We start from the raw sequence: 18,789 nt of genomic DNA on the forward strand, positions 1-18,789 counted from the left end.
AAATTCTTTTACAATATTATGTTCATTTATGTCCGTCGGATTTTCTTCTTTAATTTCTTGGTTTATTTTACCTTTTCCTTTCTTGTCTTTTTCTTTCTCTTTCTTTCGGCATTTTGTAACATGGTGTCCATATTTCCTACACCTAATGCAAGCAATAGGTATTTCTATAGAGTCTTTCAATTTTAATAAATATTCTTTTTTGTCTTTACGGTGATTCGGTAGATTGTCTATTAGTTTTATTATTATGTCTTTTTGTTTTCTTTTTCTTTTATTAATTTTAAGTGGGGTGGTTGATTTTAACTCTTTCTTTAGTTGATCTATTTCTTTTTGTTTAACATTAAATATTTCCATCAATTCTTTTATAATATCTCTCTTAAATTCTAATTTACTAATTTGTTTAATAATTCTATTATGTCTGTCACATTGTTTTTTAGTATGTCCATAACCTTTGCATTTATGACAAATAGTATTATTAACATGTCTGTCAGTTTTCTCATTATCTGATATCTCAGTAGTATTTAAGACTGTTATATCTCTTTTTCTGTCTGTCTCTATTGGTAAACTTAAAATTTCTATCTTTTTAGCCAATTCTATTAAACTGTTATTTTCAGTTCTGTCAATTGTTTTAAGTCTCTCATCAATTTCTTCTTTAAAACTATTACATTTTTTGTCTTTTACTTCCATTTTTACTTTTACTACACTTTCACTATTTTCTTTTTCTTTTAAATTACCATAATTATTTTTCCTACCATTGTTGACTACTTTTTTACTATCTCTTTCTATCTCTTTTGTATCTAACTTTCTACGTACCATTTCATTGTTTTGTCTTTCATACAATTCTTTCAAGCTATCATCATTATTTCTAGGACTATCATCTTTTCCTATTTCTTTTTCTAGCTTTCTACGTATAACACCTTCATCTTTATGTCTTTCAATTCTTCTTCTATCATTTGTCTCTATTAGGCCTCTTTGTCCTTTTATTACCTTCCCTACATCTTCACTATTCTGTCTTTCAAACATTTCCTTCATCTTTTTTACTATTCCCTTTTTTATTATTTCTTTATTATTATATATCAACTTCTCATGTAGAGATTCTTTCTTGCATGTCTCTATTAGGTTCTTTTGTCTATCTGTGTCTAGTACCAAACTAGAAATTTCTTTTAGTCTGTCATTTTCTATAGTACTTTTTTCTTTTATACGTGTTATTCTTTCCATAATTGGGTCAATTCTTTTATGAACACTTCTGTCAGTTGCTTTTAACATCTGTAAATTCTTATCTATATCTTTTGAATTACTATTTATATACCAATTATCTATCATAGTTTCTGTAAAAGATGATCTTTGATGGGGTTCAAATTCTATTTCTTTTTTATAATGTGAATTTAAAACTTTCATTCTTTCATAGAGGTCCAAAAAGCTATCATTTTTTTTTCAACTTTAGTATATATAGCAAATCTGACAATATTTTTCAAGGATTCCAATTTTCTATTAATTTTATCCAAAAAGCTATCATTGTGTTTATTAGTCTGTCGGTTGATTTTATCTCCTGTTAAAGTACTCCAATTATTTGTGTTACTATTATAATTATAAACATCCATATCACTGTCAGAATCAGAATCAGTTTCATAATCCATATCACTATTAGACCAATTTTCATCTATATCTTTCATGCTATAACCTTCATCATAAACTATATCATCATAGTCCATGTTTCAAATTAGTGTGTGCCTAGCCTAAGTGTGAACAAGCAAACAGATGATGAGCTGATAAATGTATTTATTTTCTTTCTAAGCAATTAATAATTACTGGCGGAACTATTACTAACCACTGGTATCCTTGCTATCGGGACCACCTCCTCGGGAAACTCCATTGCGGGACCACCCAAACAACGCTTATCCGTCGGCTACAACAAAGGGGCTGACCAACGCGAAACTATGGTTTGCCAACGAGTCTCTAGGCTGACCAACGCTAACAAGGAGCAAGTAGTGGCTATGTAGTAATAAAAGTTCCTAGTAACTTTTTAATTGTTACAGTAATCTTTAACAATTATGGCCTATAGGGTACATGGTCGGCTCAACAACTTTGAGGGTGTTTAAAGGCCTTAGGTAAAAAATTTAAGTTGGATATTTTTTATATTTAAATAGTAATTAAATAATATTAATTATATTATTTTATTATATGATTTTTTTTTTAGAGTTTCAATCTATGTGTCCGCTTCTAATAATAGTTCTTTATCATCAAATCAAGACACCAATCACTTTATTATCAGATTAAAACAACAATCAGTTTTTTGTGTAAGTAGGAATTGAATCTCAAATCTCTTATATAACCATCAGAGACTTTACCAATTAAGTTAATTGGAATCCACTTTTATTACATAATTTAATAAATTAATATCACTATAATATAAATGAGTTAATTTAATATATATTAAATTATTAATTGATATAATAACTAATAATAATAATTAATAAAGTAAAATCTTGCATAAAAACAAAAAAAAAAAATATATATATATATATATATATTAATTTGTGTGGGTGGCCTTGGGAGTTTGTAGCTGTATGGGTGGGGGCTGAAATTGTTTTCCACTCTTTGAGATTATAAAATATTATATACTCAACAACCGCACTGTGTCTGCACAGTGCTAAGATCAAGCTTTGTGCAGGGTGCATCGTAACTGTGCAGTGGCAGCAGTGGCGTGGAGTGTGAGCAGATTGTGCAAGTGTACGAGCAAAATCAGTGTGTTGTCCTGTCCTATCAATCAAGTAGATTAAAAAATATAACTTAAGATGAATGATTGAGCTTATTGAAAAAAATCAAAAATCAAGACGAAAAAAAAAAAAAAAAAAAAAAAGGTAAAAATATAGACAAGGGAGGCTGAGTGATAGAAAGATGCGAGATTTTGGGCCTTTGTGGTATATGTATTTTCTTATATAATTTTAGTTTTTAAATAATATTATATGTATTTTTATATATTTTTTATTTATATGTATTTTTAAAAAAATTAAAAATTATTGTTTAAATACACGTATTAAATAGGTTATTTTTCTTTTGATTTAACAATTTATTAACTCTGTTTTAGTATATTTTAAGATAATTATGTTGTATTGTTAATGAATTTGTTTTATATTAATTTTGATTTTACCATATTTTAAGAATAAATTAATGAATTTGTCTCTAAAAATTTAATTTTGTTAGCTGAATGATTTATTTGGGATCCACTTATTTTGTTAAAATTAAAAACTTTTTATTGAAAATATTGTAGATAAATGTAAAAATTAGTTGTAATAGTATAGTGGAATCCATGAATAGTATTAAAAAGTGCAGTGGAACATATGAATAGTAACAAAAATAAGCTGAATAGTAAAATAAATTAGCAAAATTAATAATGCCAAACAGATATGAAGTTTCGTTATTTTTGCTTTTTCCCTTTTTAATCTTCTGCTTTTTATGATACAATGAGGTCTTTTTAATGCATTTTATTGACCAATAGAATGACTAAAATACTTTTTTGTAATTAAAATATATAGATAAATAGTATATATATATATATATATATTGGAAGTTTTAGGTAATTGCATCAATTACATCTATTGTTCAGCCAGCCTAGGTAGGGTATGTGATTCCAAACAATAGTTTTTAGTGTTTAATTACTGAAAATTGTGATTTTTTTTTAAAATAAGAGATTTTTTTTAAGAATGTTCGAGTGACGTTGCTCATTTTAGAGTGTTTAAACACTGAATTTGGAAAATTTCTCTTACTAGTTTTCAAATTTCAAATAACATTACTCAATGACACTTTTGTAAATGATCCATTTGTTAGTTTTTTAAAAAAACACACACATACCCAACCCATAAATATGTTTTTTCACACTGAAACATGTTACTTGAAGCGCAACACCAAACACATTTTTTACCATAAACAAGTGTTTTCATAATATTTTTTAAATCATAATTTTCACATCATTTTAAATAATGATATTAGAAATTTCTATGTTGTTAAAAACTATTTTCACATCATTTTAAACCACTTATTCAAAAATGTTTCCTATTTAGTCCTATAGCACTACTGCAATATTGACATATGTTACCTATCAAGAGAACGCATCTCAGAAAAGGTGTGTATATTACAAAATGAGATTTCATGGTTATATACTTACAGTATTCTTATCCAAAATCTTCGGATTATTATATTTTACCATCTTAAAACCTACTTTATCATTTATAAAATAACATTTTACAATGTAGCTAAAATACCAACTTTTATTTTACGATACAATTTATTAAAATAATATAAATTATTCAATAAAATAATAAATAAATTATCTATCTCTCCCTTCTCTCATTTATGTCCCTGCCTCTATGTCCCTCTCTCAACAACCCAATCACCACCACCAGGCCACCACTACCTACTGCCCACCAAAATCCCACCACCGGAATGTGGTTGGAAAGTTAAGGAATTTAAGGAAGAGAATGGAGATTCAAAATCACAGCCCATCACAGCCACAACACCCAAAACCATAGGAATCCATAGCCCCTCAAACCACCCACACACCACAACCCACCACCAGACCCACAACAACAAAATCACACGCTGTCGCCAGACCATGCCGCCGAACCACCAAACCCACGGAACCACCAAATCCACGCCTCCGCCAAACCCACGCCAGACAGTGGTACCCAGACCACCCACACACCACAACCCACCACCGGACCCACGCCAAAAATATCACAGCCCATCATTGGAGGCGAGGTTAAGCGCCATCAGAGGACCACACCGCCAGACCCACACCGAACAATAGTACCCAATGGAACTTCACAGCCCATCTTGCAGTACAATATGTGCTGGATTAATTAAAGTAATCTTTAACATTTATTGCCTGTAGGGTATCGGTTCAACAACTTTGAAGACCTTTAAGGGTGTGTGTGTATATGCGCTGGATTACAGTAATCTTTAACAACTATGGCCTGTAGGGTACACGGTCGCCCAACAACTTTGAGAGTCTTTAAAGGCCTTAGGTAAAAATATTAGTTGGGATCTTTTTTATATTTAATTAGTAATTAAATAATATTAATTATTTTTTATTTAAAATTTAAAATTTATTTTTTATTACATGATTTAATAAATTAATATCGCTATAGTACAAATGAGTTAATATAATATATATCAAATTATTAATTGATATAATAACTAATAATAATTAATAAAGTAAAATCTTGCATAAACAAATATATATATATATATATATATATATATTTGAGTAGGCATACAGTATACAATGTGTGTGGCCCATGTGGGTGGGCTAGGGATAGAGACGGAGCTATTCTTGGACCTGGGCAGTGCCCCCCCCCCCCCCCCCCAACCCTGATTTTCAAAAAAAAAAATTAGTATATATATATAATATTTTTTTTAGCAATTTGTTTCAATAAAATTACACTTTACCCCCCTTAACAAAATTATTGATATTTTTAAATGCTATAAAAAAATATTTGCCCAATAACAAAAATTAAGCCTAAAAAACACCCCAAAACAAAAAAAAAAAAAAAAAATCAAACCCAGTTCTAATTAGACATCTACCTAGCCTAGGAGTAGGAAACACCCAACTTACCTCACACATTTAAAAGAAAGGGATTTCTAAGTTATTCAAAAAAAAAAAAAAAAAAGAGGAGGAAAACCTAACTTACAACTGAAACAGAGGGGAGGAATTCGGCAACCACAGCCACAGAGCATCTAAGCTAGCTAAGCGCAGGGAGTCAGCCACAACTAGTCAAGGACGCTGTCACGCTGGGGCCTGGGAGTGGGACGGAGAGACCTGAGAGGCTAAGACTCAAAGACTAGAGAAAGAGTTAAAAAAGAGGTACAAATATCATCCAAGACCCATCTTTTTCTTTACTCTTTAGCTCATACTTTATATTCTTTTATAAATGAAAAGGTTGCATTTGATAAAGACAAACACAAAACCATTGAACCACACGCAACAGTCAACACTTGCCATTGATTTTTTGTAATTTTCTTTTTTGTAGTTTTGTCTTTAGCAGTAGTGAATAGCTTGTGATGTTTAATGATTTTTTTTTTTTTTTTTTTAGTTTTGTCTTTAGTGTTTTTGTCTATTAGTTAGTTTCTTTTAGATAAATAATTAAAGAGATTATTTGTAAATTTAAAATTTATTAGTTAGTTGTTGAATGTTTGTGTGCATAGTGTTTGTCTATTATGTGTAATGTCTGTAGATTATTGACCATATAATAACATAATAATTTTAAATTATATTTTATTTGCAGATTATGAAAAAGTCAACTACCATATTTGATTTTTTCAAAAGAAAAGTTTCAAATGATTTAGAAGCTAATACTAGTGGTACAACATTGCCAACCACTAATGTTGAGGAAAATCCTGATGTCCCAATTGAGGAAAATCTCGACACCCAATTGAGGAAAATACCGATGAACCTGTTGAGGAAAATCTTGATGTCCCTATTGAGGAAATTTCTCAAACAAAATTTCAAAAAGTTGATATGAGTTCGTTGCAATTAGAACTAGATCCTGGATTGCGTAGACAAATATATACTTAACATGTTGATTAATGAGATGAGATTCGGCAACGTTACATTAAGTTGGGTCCATACCATCCTCGTTTTAAAAAATTTTAAAAATCTGAGAAGGGTCGAAGCTTTCAAGGTTCTTGGTATGAAGATGACCGCTTTAAGTCATGACTTGAATATTCTCCTAAAAAAGATGCCACTTTTTGTCTACCATGCTTTCTCTTTCATAAACCAACTGAGCATAAAGGACAAAATGCATTCACAGTTAACAGATTTAAGAGTTGGAAGAAAGTTAGAAATGGTGAAAGTTGTTTTTTTAATCTTCATATGGGGAAAGAACTTAACTCCACTCATACAATTTCCCATAAAGTGTGTCTAGATTTGATGAACCAGTCTCAACACATATACAGGGTAGTGAGCAATTTCACTTCAGAACAAATTGCAAATAATCGAGTACGATCGAAGGCTTCGATTGATGTTGTTCGACATCATGCCTTGCAAGCTATTGCTTTTAAAGGTCGAGATGAAAGCTCTACTTCAACCAATCGGGAAAACTTTCTTACAACATTGGATTTGATGGTGGGCTATAATAATAATATTGTTGAAATAATGGCAAAAACTCCAAAAAATGCCACCTACACATCACCTCAGATTCAAAAAGAAATTTTACATGTTATTTCAACCAAAGTGAAGAAGGCAATTAGGGAAGAAATTGGTGATGTAAAGTTTTACATATTGGTTGATGAAGCTCGTGATGAGTCCATGAAAGAGCAAATGGCTGTGGTTTTAAAATATGTTGATACAAATGGCTTTGTGCAAGAATGATTTTATGGGATTGTTCATGTTGTTGATACTGCAACAGTAACCCTTAAAAAGGAGATATATTATTTGTTCTCTAATTATTGCTTAGATATCTAAAACATTTGGGGGCAAGGATATGATGGTGCAAGCAACATGTGGGGTGAGTGGAATGGATTACAAGATTTGATTTTGAATGATTGTCCCTATGCTTACTACATTCATTATTTTGCATATCGCTCACAATTGGCATTAGTAAAAGCATCAAAAGCAGTTGTCCCTCTTAATAGATTTTTCAATAAATTGATTTTGGTTATCAATAATATTCGTGTTTCATGCAAACGTATTGAGCAATTAAAAATTGCTAGAGCTTCTGACATTGCATATTTGATTGATATTGAAGAGCTTGAGACTGGGAAAGAACTTAATCAGATGGTCACTTTACAACGACTTGGAGATACTCGTTAGGGTTCGTATTATAAATCGGTTTCTAACTTGATAAAGTTATTTAGTCCAACATGTGAAGTTCTACTGAAAATTATGGATGAAGGAAATTCTTCACAAAAAGTAGAAGTAGAGTCCGCTTATGAGGTATTAATTTCATTTGAATTTGTCTTCATCTTGCATTTTGTTAATGAAACTATGGGAATCACGGATAAACTTTGTCAAGCTTTGCAAAACCAATCGCAAGACATTTTAGATGCTATGCATTTAGTTTCATCCACTAAAAAACTTATTCAACAATTTAGAGATGAGAAATGGGATGACTTACTAGCTACTGTGATATCATTTTGTAAAGAACATGGTTTAGATTTCCCTGATATGAATGCTCGTTATGTTGCAAGATTTGGTCGATCTCGTCATCAACAAGAGGACTTTAGAAATGAGCATTATTATAAAGTAGATATTTTTAATGCAGGAATAGATTATCAATTGCAGGAACTAAATCATCGGTTTAGTGAGCATGTCATGGAGTTACTTACGCTTAGCTCAGCTCTAGACCCTCGAGAGGCATATGAATCTTTTCGAGTCAGTGATATTTGTTCATTGGTAGATAATTTTTATCCAATAGACTTCACAGATGATGAAAAGAATGATTTGAAAAAGGAACTTGATCTTTATAAGTATGATGTAGTTCAACATTTAGGGTTCAAGAATTTGAAAAATATTTCTGAATTGTGCCAATGCATGGTGAGAATTAGAAAATCAGAATACTATCTGCTTATTTATAGAGTGATCAAGCTTGTGCTTACTCTTCCCGTTTCTACTGCAACTATAGAACGAGCATTTTCAACTATGAATGTCATCAAAACTGACCTTTGCAACAAAATGGAAGATGAGTTTTTGTCAAACGCTATGATGTTATTCATTGAAAGGGACATTGCTGCAATAATTAGTATGGATTCAATCATAGATGATTTCGAAAATTTAAAAAGACGGCGAGTTCCATTTTCATAAATAACTGCATTGTAATATCTTAAAAAACAATAATTTTGTGTATTTTTCTTTATTGATGGTTTATTAAATGAATGTTTATTTCGAGTTTCAATTTTTTTTTTTTTTTGGATTATACTTATGCCCCCCTAACTCCAAGTCCTGGCTTCGTCCCTGGCTAGGGAGTTTGTAGCTGTATGGGTGGGGGCCTGAAATTATTTTCCACTCTTTTAGATTATAAAATATCATATACTCAACAACTGCACTGTGCTTGCGCAGTGCTAAGATCAAGCTTTGTGCAGTGTGCATTGTAACTGTGCAGTGGTAGCAATGGTGTGGAGTGTGAGCAGATTGTGCAAGTGTACGAGCAAAACCAATGTGTTGTCCTTGTCCTATCAATCAAGTAGATTAAAAAATATAACTTAAAATGAATGATTGAGCTTACTGAAAAAAAATCAAAAATCAAGACGAAGAAAAGAAAGGTAAAAATATAGATAAGATCATAAGAGAGGCAGAGTGATAGAAAGATGCGAGATAAAGGCATGTTTGGTATATGTATTTAAATATATGTTTTTAGTTTTTAAATAACATTATGTGTATTTTTACACATTTAATTTACAAATATTTAAAAAAAAAAAAAACTGAAAACTGTTGTTTAAACACACGTACCAAATAGACCTTTTTTCTTTTGATTTAGAAATTTATTAACTCTGTTTTAGTATATTTTAAGATAATTACGTTGTATTATTAATGAATTTGTTTTATATTAATTTTGATTTTAGCATATTTTAAGAATAAGTTAATGAATTTGTCTCTTCAAATTTAATTTTGTTAGCTGAATGATCTATTTGGGATCTACTTATTTTATTGAAACTAAAAACTTTTTGTTAAAAGTATTGTAGATAAAGGTAAAAATTAGTTAAAATAGTATAGTGGAACCCATGAATAGTACCAAAAAGTGCAATGGAACCCATGAATAGTAGCAAAAATAAGCTAAATAGTAAAATAAGTTAGCAAAATTAATCATGCCAAACAAACACGAAGTTTGGCTATTTTTGCTTTTTCCCTTTTTAATATTCCACATTTTAGGATACAATGAGGTCATTAATGCATTTTATTGACCAATAGAAAGACTAAAATATTTTTTTGTAATTAAAATATATAGATAAATATTATATATATATATATATATATTCTTTTTTTTTCAAGTGGGGCCTTCTTTTATTTGGAGGCTTTAGATGATTGCATTAATTATATCTATTGTTCAGCTAGCCCAGGTAGGGTATGTGATTCCAAACAACAGTTTTTAGTGTTTAATTACTGAAAATTGTGATTTTAAAAAAAAAAAATAAGAGAGTTTTTTTAAGAATGTTTGAGTGACATTGCTCATTTTAGGGTATTTAAACATTGAATTTGGAAAACTTCTTTTACTAGTTTTCAGATTTTAAACAATATTACTCAATGACACTTTTTGTAAAGGGCCCACTTGTTAGTTTTTTTAAAAAACACACACATACCCAACACATAATTATGTTTTTTCAAACACTGAAACATGTTACTTGAAGCACAACACCAAACACATTTTCTGCTTCATAAATACTGTAAACAAGTGTTTTCATAATATTTTTTAAAAATAATGATATTAGAAATCTCCATGTCGTTAAAAAATGTTTTCACATCATTTTAAACCACATGTTCAAAAATGTTTCCTATTTAGTCCTACAACACTACTGCAATATTGACATATGTTACCTATAAGGAGAATGCATATCGGAAAAGGTGTATATATTATTACAAAATGAGATTTCATGGTTATATACTTAGAGCATTCTTATCAAGCCTTGTATATGCTTAAAGATGCTTTTTTTTAGTATTTTTAATCCAAAAGCTTGCTCCATCAAGGGTTTTAAATGCTATAATTTTTTGCATTGATGAACAGTGCAATCTCATATTTGAGACCGCATTGTTTATCGATTGTTAAATTTATATTATTTTTTTATTCAAAGGGGCCCACTTTCTTTTCAACATATTATTTCTTTCTCATTTCCGTTGCTCTGAGCCAACCATTTCTCTACTCTTTGTCTTTGCCTCCCTCTCCAACGAAACCCAAATCGGAGCATCAAGCCAAGCCAATTGAAGGAGTCGTGGGTCGGAGTGTGGGTTTTTGGTTTGGAGCGTGGATCGAAGGGTGAATCGAAGGGTGGATCGAACTGATTGGTCGGAACAGATTTGGCCGTGGTTTGTGGGTTTTTTTTTCCTTTTTTTTCTTGCTGTGGTTGGTGGTGATGGGTGGGTGGATGTGGTGGGTGGCGATTCGATTTGGCCGTGGTTTGGTCCGACGATGGGTGTGGTGGGTGGATGTGGAGGTTTTTTTTTTTTTTTTTTCCTCTGCTGTTGTTTGTGTTGGCGGTGGATCTGGCTGGTGGCTGGTGGCGGTGATGGTGGGTGGATGTGGTATGGGTGGGTGGGTGGGTGGATGTGGTGGTCGGTGGTGTTGAAAATAATCAGGTTAAGAAAGAGAGAGACAAAGGAGAGAGAGGAAAAATAATAAAGAAACAATATTTAAATGAAATGGTAAAAAAAAAATAGAAATTTTAATATAAGTTGTATTGTAAAGTAGTGTGTTATATATTATAAAATTGGGTTTTGAGATGATAAGTGTTAAATTTTTTAGAATGGTTGATAAGAATGCTCTTAAGAGTATTTGCATCCGAAATCTTCAAATTATTATATTTTACCATCTCAAAACCTACTTTATCATTTATACCATACCATTTTACAATACATTCAACATCCCAACTTTTATTTTACAGTACAATATATTAAAATAATATAAATTATACAATAAAATAATAAGCAAATTCCGTATCTCTCCCTTCTCTCATTTCTGTCCCTGCCTCTATGTCCCTCCCTCAACAACCCAATCACCACCGTGCCCACCACGCCACCACTACCCACTGCCCACCAAAATCCCACCGAAACCAAAAACCTAAATTAAAAATAGAACTACATACACATCCAACACATGATAATCAGATCTCTCAAATGAATCCACAAAAGTTTCATTGTTTATTCTAAATATTTCTAACAAAAAAATACAAACTAAAGAAAAAAAAATACCTTGAATCCTATGGTTGAAGAAAACAACATTGAATTATAGGTTGGAAAGTTAAGGAATTTAAGGAAGAGAATGGAGATTCAAAATCACAGCCCATCACAGCCACAACACCCAAAACCATAGTAATCCATAGCCCCTCAAACCACCCACACACCACAACCCACCACCGGACCCACAGCAGAAAAATCACATGCTGTTGCCAGACCATGCCGCCGAACCACCAAACCCACGGCACCACCAAATCGACGCCTCCACCAGACCCACGCCAGACAATGGTACCCAGACCACCCACACACCACAACCCACCACCGGACCCACGCCAGAAAAATCACAGCCCATCATTGGAGGCGAGGTCGAGCGCCATCAGAGGACCACGCCACCAGACCCACGCTGAACAATGGTACCCAATGGAACTTCACAGCTTAAACACCGATCAATATAAGCCACCGTGAGAGAGAGAGAGGCCAGGACAGAGATGTGATGAGAGAGAGGGATTTTTTTAAAAAAACTAACTACAAAACCCAAACAATATCATTAGTTAGCAAACGTTTCAAACTAATTTCGTTTATAACAATTTGAGCTCAGTGGACTCGATTTAGGAAAAACTGATGTGGAGAAAACATGGAAATCAAGTTCAACGAACTCGGTTTCCATGTACAGAAATCGAGTTCATTGAACTCGGTTTCCATGTACAGAAACCGAGTTCAATGAACTCGATTTCCATGTATGGAAAACGAGTTCATTGAACTCGTTTTCCATGATCATGTACCCACAAGAAATTGATTTGCCAACAACAAGATCTCTGAGCACGATCTGATGAGTACAATCTGATAAGAAGACGATCTGATAAGGTCCATCTTCTGCAGATGCAGCCAAACATTAGATGGCACTAGACTTCCATCTTCCGAGTTCAATGAAGGACCATCTGCCGAGTTCAATGAACTCGTTTTCCATACATGGAAATTGAGTTCATTGAACTCGGTTTCTGTACATGGAAACCAAGTTCAATGAACTCGATTTCTGTACATGGAAACCGAGTTCGTTGAACTCAATTTCCATGTTTTCTCCACATCAGTTTTTCCTAAATCGAGTCCACTGAGTTCGAATTGTTATAAACGAAATTAGTTTGAAACGTTTGCTAACTAATGATATTGTTTGGGTTTTGTAGTTAGTTTTTAAAAAAATCCGAGAGAGAGGCCAGAACGTTGTGGAGAGAGAGAGATGAGAAATAGAGAAAATGAAGAGAGAGAAAGTGGCAAATACATTAAATACATGGGAATAAAAAAAATATTATTTTGTTTTAAAATAATGCTACAATGCCATCATACATTTACGATGGCACTGTAGCATAATGCCAAATTTTTTTACAATTTTTACAAGACCAGATGTTGCCCACTTTTAATACCTTAATGCTAAAAGATGTTTACATATGGCATCTATCGTTCCAGATGCGAATGCTTGTGTGAAAATTTTCCTTATCAACTTTCCACGTTCGGCTTAACAAGTGAATCTATTACCATAAACCTAGTCGGCATCCTCTATGCATGCAATGGCGGCTCCACTTGAATTTGAGGGTGGTTACATGACCACCCTCACTTGTCAAATTTTTTTTTTTTTTTAAAATTTAGCAAAGAAATATATATATATAATTAGTTTAAATTAATTAAAAAATGTATATATATACACACACACACAAAAAAAAAATTTATTATATACTATAATTTATTTTGACCACCCTAGTAAAAATGTTAAACAACATGATCTGTGAATCACAAGAATTTAAATTCAACAAAAATAATAGTAATGCTACGTTCACAATTTTTTTACAATAAATCTTATGTGATAAGTGTAAGGACCTGATTTAGACTTCTAACCCAACGGGTATATGGACTTAAGCCCAAAACAGCCTAAAACAATAAATTTGTAGAGAATTAGTTGGAAAACTGGGCTCTTGTGAATTAGATAATAGAAAAATAGGTTTTGATGCTAAAAAGAGAAAGATAACAGAAGTTTATTAAGGAATAATGTTATTGGATTGGTCCGAGGATACTGATTCTTAAATATTTACTCTTAGGTATTGTACATGTAACCTCCGTTTTGTCTCTAAAAGCTGCAATTAAATTTTTATTCTTTAAATATGCATTGAGTTTATCAAGACTATGTGGGGCAAGATTATGATGGGGCCAGTAACATGCAAGGTGAATTCAATGGTCTTAAAACATTAATTCTGAAGGAGAATAAATTAGCATTTTATGTCTATTGCTTTGCTCATCAACTTCAGTTGACTTTTGTAGCTGTTGCTAACAAGCATACTGATATTGCTGAATTTTTTAGCTTTGTTAGTAAAATAGTAACTATTGTTGGAGCCTCTTGTAAAAAACGAGAATTTTTACGAAATGCACAACTTGCCAAAATTACAAAAGCATTAAACTTGGGTGAACTTGAAAGTGGGCAAGATTTAAACCAAGAGACAAGTCTTAAACATGCTGGTGATAGACATTGGGGATCACATTATAGGACAATCCTCAACTTGATTTTGATGTTCTCTTCCACAGTTGATTTACTTGAGATTATTCAAAAGGATAGCCTATTCTTTGAGCAAAGAGTTGAAGCTCAATCTATTTTAAGGTTAATTCTATTTTTTGAATTCTCCTTTGCTTTACACTTGATGAAAAATATTTTGGGGGATCACAAATGAGTTATTAATAGCATTGCAAAAGAAAAATCAAGATATTGTAAATGCTATGACACTTGTCAGAGTGTCTAAGCAACAATTGCAGATGATGAGAGACGATGAATGGGAAGCTCTATTGATTGAAGTATCCTCATTTTGTAGCAAGCATGATAATCCTATCTTGAACATGGATGAAATATTTGTAGTTGGTGAGAGACCCTGATGCAACGCCCCACAAATTACAAATTTACATCACTATCGTGTTGATCTATTCTTTAAAGTCATAGATCTGCAACTTCAAGAGCTTAGCAATCGTTTTCCAGAGGCGACTACTGAGTTGCTACTTTGTATGGCTTGCTTGAATCCAAGTGATTCGTTTTTGGCTTTTGATATTAAAAAAAAAAAAAAAAAAAAAAAATTGACATGTCTTGCAAAGTTCTATCCATTTGATTTTTCTGAGACAGATGAATTAGCACTTGATAATCAACTTCAAACTTACATTGTTGATATACGCTCCAATGATGAGTTTTTGGAGCTTAAAGGAATTGAGGACCTTGCTAGAAAGATGGTGGAGACAAATAAGAATGTTATATTTCCATTAGTATATTTGCTTGTGAAGTTAGTTTTGATCGTTCTTGTTGCGACTGAAACAGTGGAAAGGAGTTTTTCAGCAATGAAATATATCAAGAATGAACTACTCAATTGAATGGGGGATCAATGGATGAATGATTGTTTGATTGTGTACATTGAAAAAGATATGGCTTATAGGATTGATAATGAATCTATCATGCAACGGTTTCAAAATATGAAATCTTGTAGAAGACAATTGTAGAATTTCATGTTTTTTTTTTTTTTTTGGTGATTTTGATATATTCAAGTCTCTTTTGCTTTAGATTTTATATAATTTATGTTTATAATTGACCCCCCTAGACAAAAATCCTGGAGCTACCCTTGGTCATTATCTGAAATGACCATGATGCCTAGTTCGTTTGTTTTTCTCAGTGCCACAAATTCCTGATAGGTTTGACTTATTATATTGGTGTCGGTGTTCTAATTCTACATGCAATATATACCACTATAAATGTAACTCATTCGAAGAAGTGGAAAATACTAGTTGTAGCAAACATTGTAGTGAGTCTAGTGACAAAGAAAATCTACCATAAGACTTTCGTTATTTATTGATTTTTTTGTGTAATTTTCAGAAATTTAGGGTTGGGGTATTTATTTTCTTGATTTAATGGTCCATCTAAAGCTTCTCTGACTAAATTAGAATCCAATTATAGTAGGATATCAATTAGAATCTGTTTTAGAATATATTCTCTTGACAGTCAAGTTTTACGAAGTCTTTAAATTGGCCTATAATCCTAAAAACAAATTTTAAGTTCAATTTTCAAATTAATAAAAATATAGACTTAGTTTCTCTTTTTCTCTAGTGGATTCTAGATTATTTATCCTTGTGAATTCAAGAAACTTTCATGGATTCAACGTTATTTTCTTGAAATAGACATTTATTGCTTCTTATGGTTTTTGCCATGCATCAATTGATATCAAAGTCTTATCCTTACCCCAGTTTGGTGGTTAACATACCAACGGTAGCAATTTCGGTGAAGATAATCACAAAAGAGTCCTTACAAGGGACATATTCCTTCAATTTTATTGGGTTATGGATTGACTTTAATCAACCAATTACCCAAGTTGATTAACATATTAGTCCAACAAATCCAATTAAGGCATAATCAAATAACCAGACTAAATTAAGTGCAACAGAAAATAAGTTTGACATGGCGATTTGATTACGATAAGGAAAATTCTCGCGGGCAAAACCCTACTAGTGAATTTTTGGTCATCACTTCCGAAAAATCAACTCACAAGAATAGAGATTACAAGTACAATGAATCTTACCATAACCTGAAGTACCTACTTACAGTAGAACCTACTGATCTATAATGAAGCTCAGCTCTAATCCCCAATTGGACTACTTCTTGTAACAAATTTCTCCTTTGCACAAATCTCCTATTTGTGACTAATAGCACAACAACCTCTTTGATAGTTGTAGAATTACAATGTTCTTCAAATCATGACTTTGATGAACTAGTAGCAACTTGGTACAAAAATCTAGGTGCATAAACGTCGCAGCAACTTTTATGCGTGTGTCTCTCTATCTCTATGACATCAACAACCATAAAATATGTCTTTTATATATTTTGGAACTCTAATACACAAATCACAAAAAGGCCAAGTCATCATGGGTTGAAACAGAAAATTACTGTTCAATTTTCCTAAAGTTCGATAGATCGAGAGGTGTCAAGATAGGTATCAAGAATCATTTATTCTCAATAGATCAATAGGTATTGAGCCAGGTGTCGTGACCACTTGTTAAGCAATTTTGTGTCTTCAATAATACCACTTGTTAACCACTTGTTGTACTTCTTGAACACACTAAAAACTAAGACTCAAATACATGTAAAATGTGTTTTGAACTCAAATATGTTAATACATAAAAATGTGACCCTTAAAAATTTCAACATGACACCTAACATGGACTTTGAGAAACTCACTGGACCTTTTCTGGATAAGGTTCTTAAAAAAGAAAATAATATGTTGTTCGCTATACTGATGAGAACAACAAAAAGCAAAGGCAATCCAGGTCTTGATGGCACAGAAAAGCATTTGTAGGAAGGAGGATAGACTCTTTTCTCCCATTTTACTCATAATGTGTTCTATTGTAAGTTTTATCATCCACTATTTAAGGGGGGCTCTTGTCTCAAGAATCCTGGTCGATCCGATTGAGACGACCAAGCCTAAGACTCAAACACATGTAAAGTGTGTTTTGAACTCAAATTTGCTAATACATAAAATTATAATCCTTACAAATTTCAACATGACACTTAACAAGTATTATGTGATGTAGCACTCACAAATATTCTTGCTAGGATGGTATTGTTGGAACCATTCAAAATAATAGAAACCATAAGTATGAAAATAATAGGGATAACTGTCGTGGAGACAAAACTCATAGATAAGTTATTGGTAAGCATGTTTCCTCTTATTAGAGTGATTATAGGCCTTATGAATATAAAGGACTGTAACTTTTAATGGTTGTTTTTATAAAGAAGATTTTCTCAATTGGTTACTTGATTTTAGAGGATATACTTACTATATGAATATTCTGGATGAGAGAAATGCTACATTTGTTTTGTATAAACTTTATGGGTATGGTGGGAAAGTTACAGTTTATATAAAATTGAAGTATAAAACAGATTCTTGGTTAGGCATTTTTGGAATCAAAATTGTAGCTCGACCTGAATGATTAGTCCATTGCTAATGTTTCTACAAGTGAGATATTCACTTTTCCAAAATTCATTGTAATTAAGATGTTTGTAGGAATTGTTTCATTTTCGTTATTTATTGGACACTAGATATTCACGAGAATTGTAATTTTCATAAAAAGAAAAAAAAAATCAAACAACAACCAAAGTTTAACAAATCCTTGGAAATTAACAATTTTACCTTGGGGTGACATATTAATATAGAGACACGCTTAATTCAAAAGGCCTAAGCTCAATTGGTATAAGTTCAACTATATTATATTAACTACTCATTCTTCTCATCATTACTGATCAATGTAGAATTTCACTTACATATGTACACCCAACAACTTCCTGATGTTTTCAACATCAACTAGCATATAACTCCATGCAAATGCATAGATGTATTTAAAATTAAACAAAATTTTTATTATAAAAATATAAATAATTAGTCAAATTAATTTTTTTTAAAGCATGTAACACATGCATTCATGCATACATATAGATACATTTAAAATTAAACATAAGTTTTATCATAAAATATAGATAATTAGTCAAATTATTTTTTTAAAGTAAACATAATTATTAACATATTAAAATTCTTACCTAGATATAATATTATTTATGATCATTTTTTTCTTCTAATTTTTAATAAGATAGAACGTGTGGTAATTTTTGTTATGTAGTAATTTTTATTTTATTTTATTTTTTGAGAAACATGTGATTTTTATTGAGTATATGTGATTGTTTTTTTATTTTTTATTTTATAGTTTATTAATATTAGATTCTTAGTATTTTGCACTCATTAACTCACTTAACACAAAAATTAAAAAAACTTAAGGAAACACATGGCACAAGCTTAAATTGATAATTAAGAAGTAGTTCCTACATAAATTTACACTCATGGCACAAATTT

At 31.5% G+C, this 18,789-nt stretch overlaps 2 protein-coding genes across 2 annotated transcripts; both read left to right on the forward strand.

Moving 5' to 3' along the window:
• Positions 1-7,879: 7,879 nt before the first annotated feature.
• On the forward strand, positions 7,880-8,797 carry LOC115964285 (zinc finger MYM-type protein 1-like). Its single transcript, XM_031083626.1, has one exon. The coding sequence runs from the start codon at positions 7,880-7,882 to the stop codon at positions 8,795-8,797; it is 918 nt and encodes a 305-aa protein (XP_030939486.1).
• A 5,285-nt stretch (positions 8,798-14,082) lies between these two features.
• Positions 14,083-15,271, forward strand: LOC115964286. Its single transcript, XM_031083627.1, has 3 exons — positions 14,083-14,519; positions 14,650-14,774; positions 15,030-15,271. Exons 1-3 carry the CDS (start codon positions 14,083-14,085, stop codon positions 15,269-15,271), a joined length of 804 nt encoding a protein of 267 aa, XP_030939487.1.
• Positions 15,272-18,789: the final 3,518 nt, after the last annotated feature.

This window comes from Quercus lobata, chromosome 10, assembly GCF_001633185.2.
Source record: "Quercus lobata isolate SW786 chromosome 10, ValleyOak3.0 Primary Assembly, whole genome shotgun sequence".
NCBI lineage: Eukaryota > Viridiplantae > Streptophyta > Magnoliopsida > Fagales > Fagaceae > Quercus > Quercus lobata.

Excerpts from the sequence above, each read along its gene's own strand:
- LOC115964285 (XM_031083626.1), top strand. The coding sequence starts at position 7,880 with ATGGATGAAGGAAATTCTTCACAAAAAGTAGAAGTAGAGTCCGCTTAT.
- LOC115964286 (XM_031083627.1), top strand. The coding sequence starts at position 14,083 with ATGCAAGGTGAATTCAATGGTCTTAAAACATTAATTCTGAAGGAGAAT. Across the intron at positions 14,520-14,649 it reads GAAGCTCAATCTATTTTAAG|AGTGTCTAAGCAACAATTGC; the intron begins GTTAATTCTATT and ends GACACTTGTCAG. Across the intron at positions 14,775-15,029 it reads GGATGAAATATTTGTAGTTG|ATGAATTAGCACTTGATAAT; the intron begins GTGAGAGACCCT and ends TTTCTGAGACAG.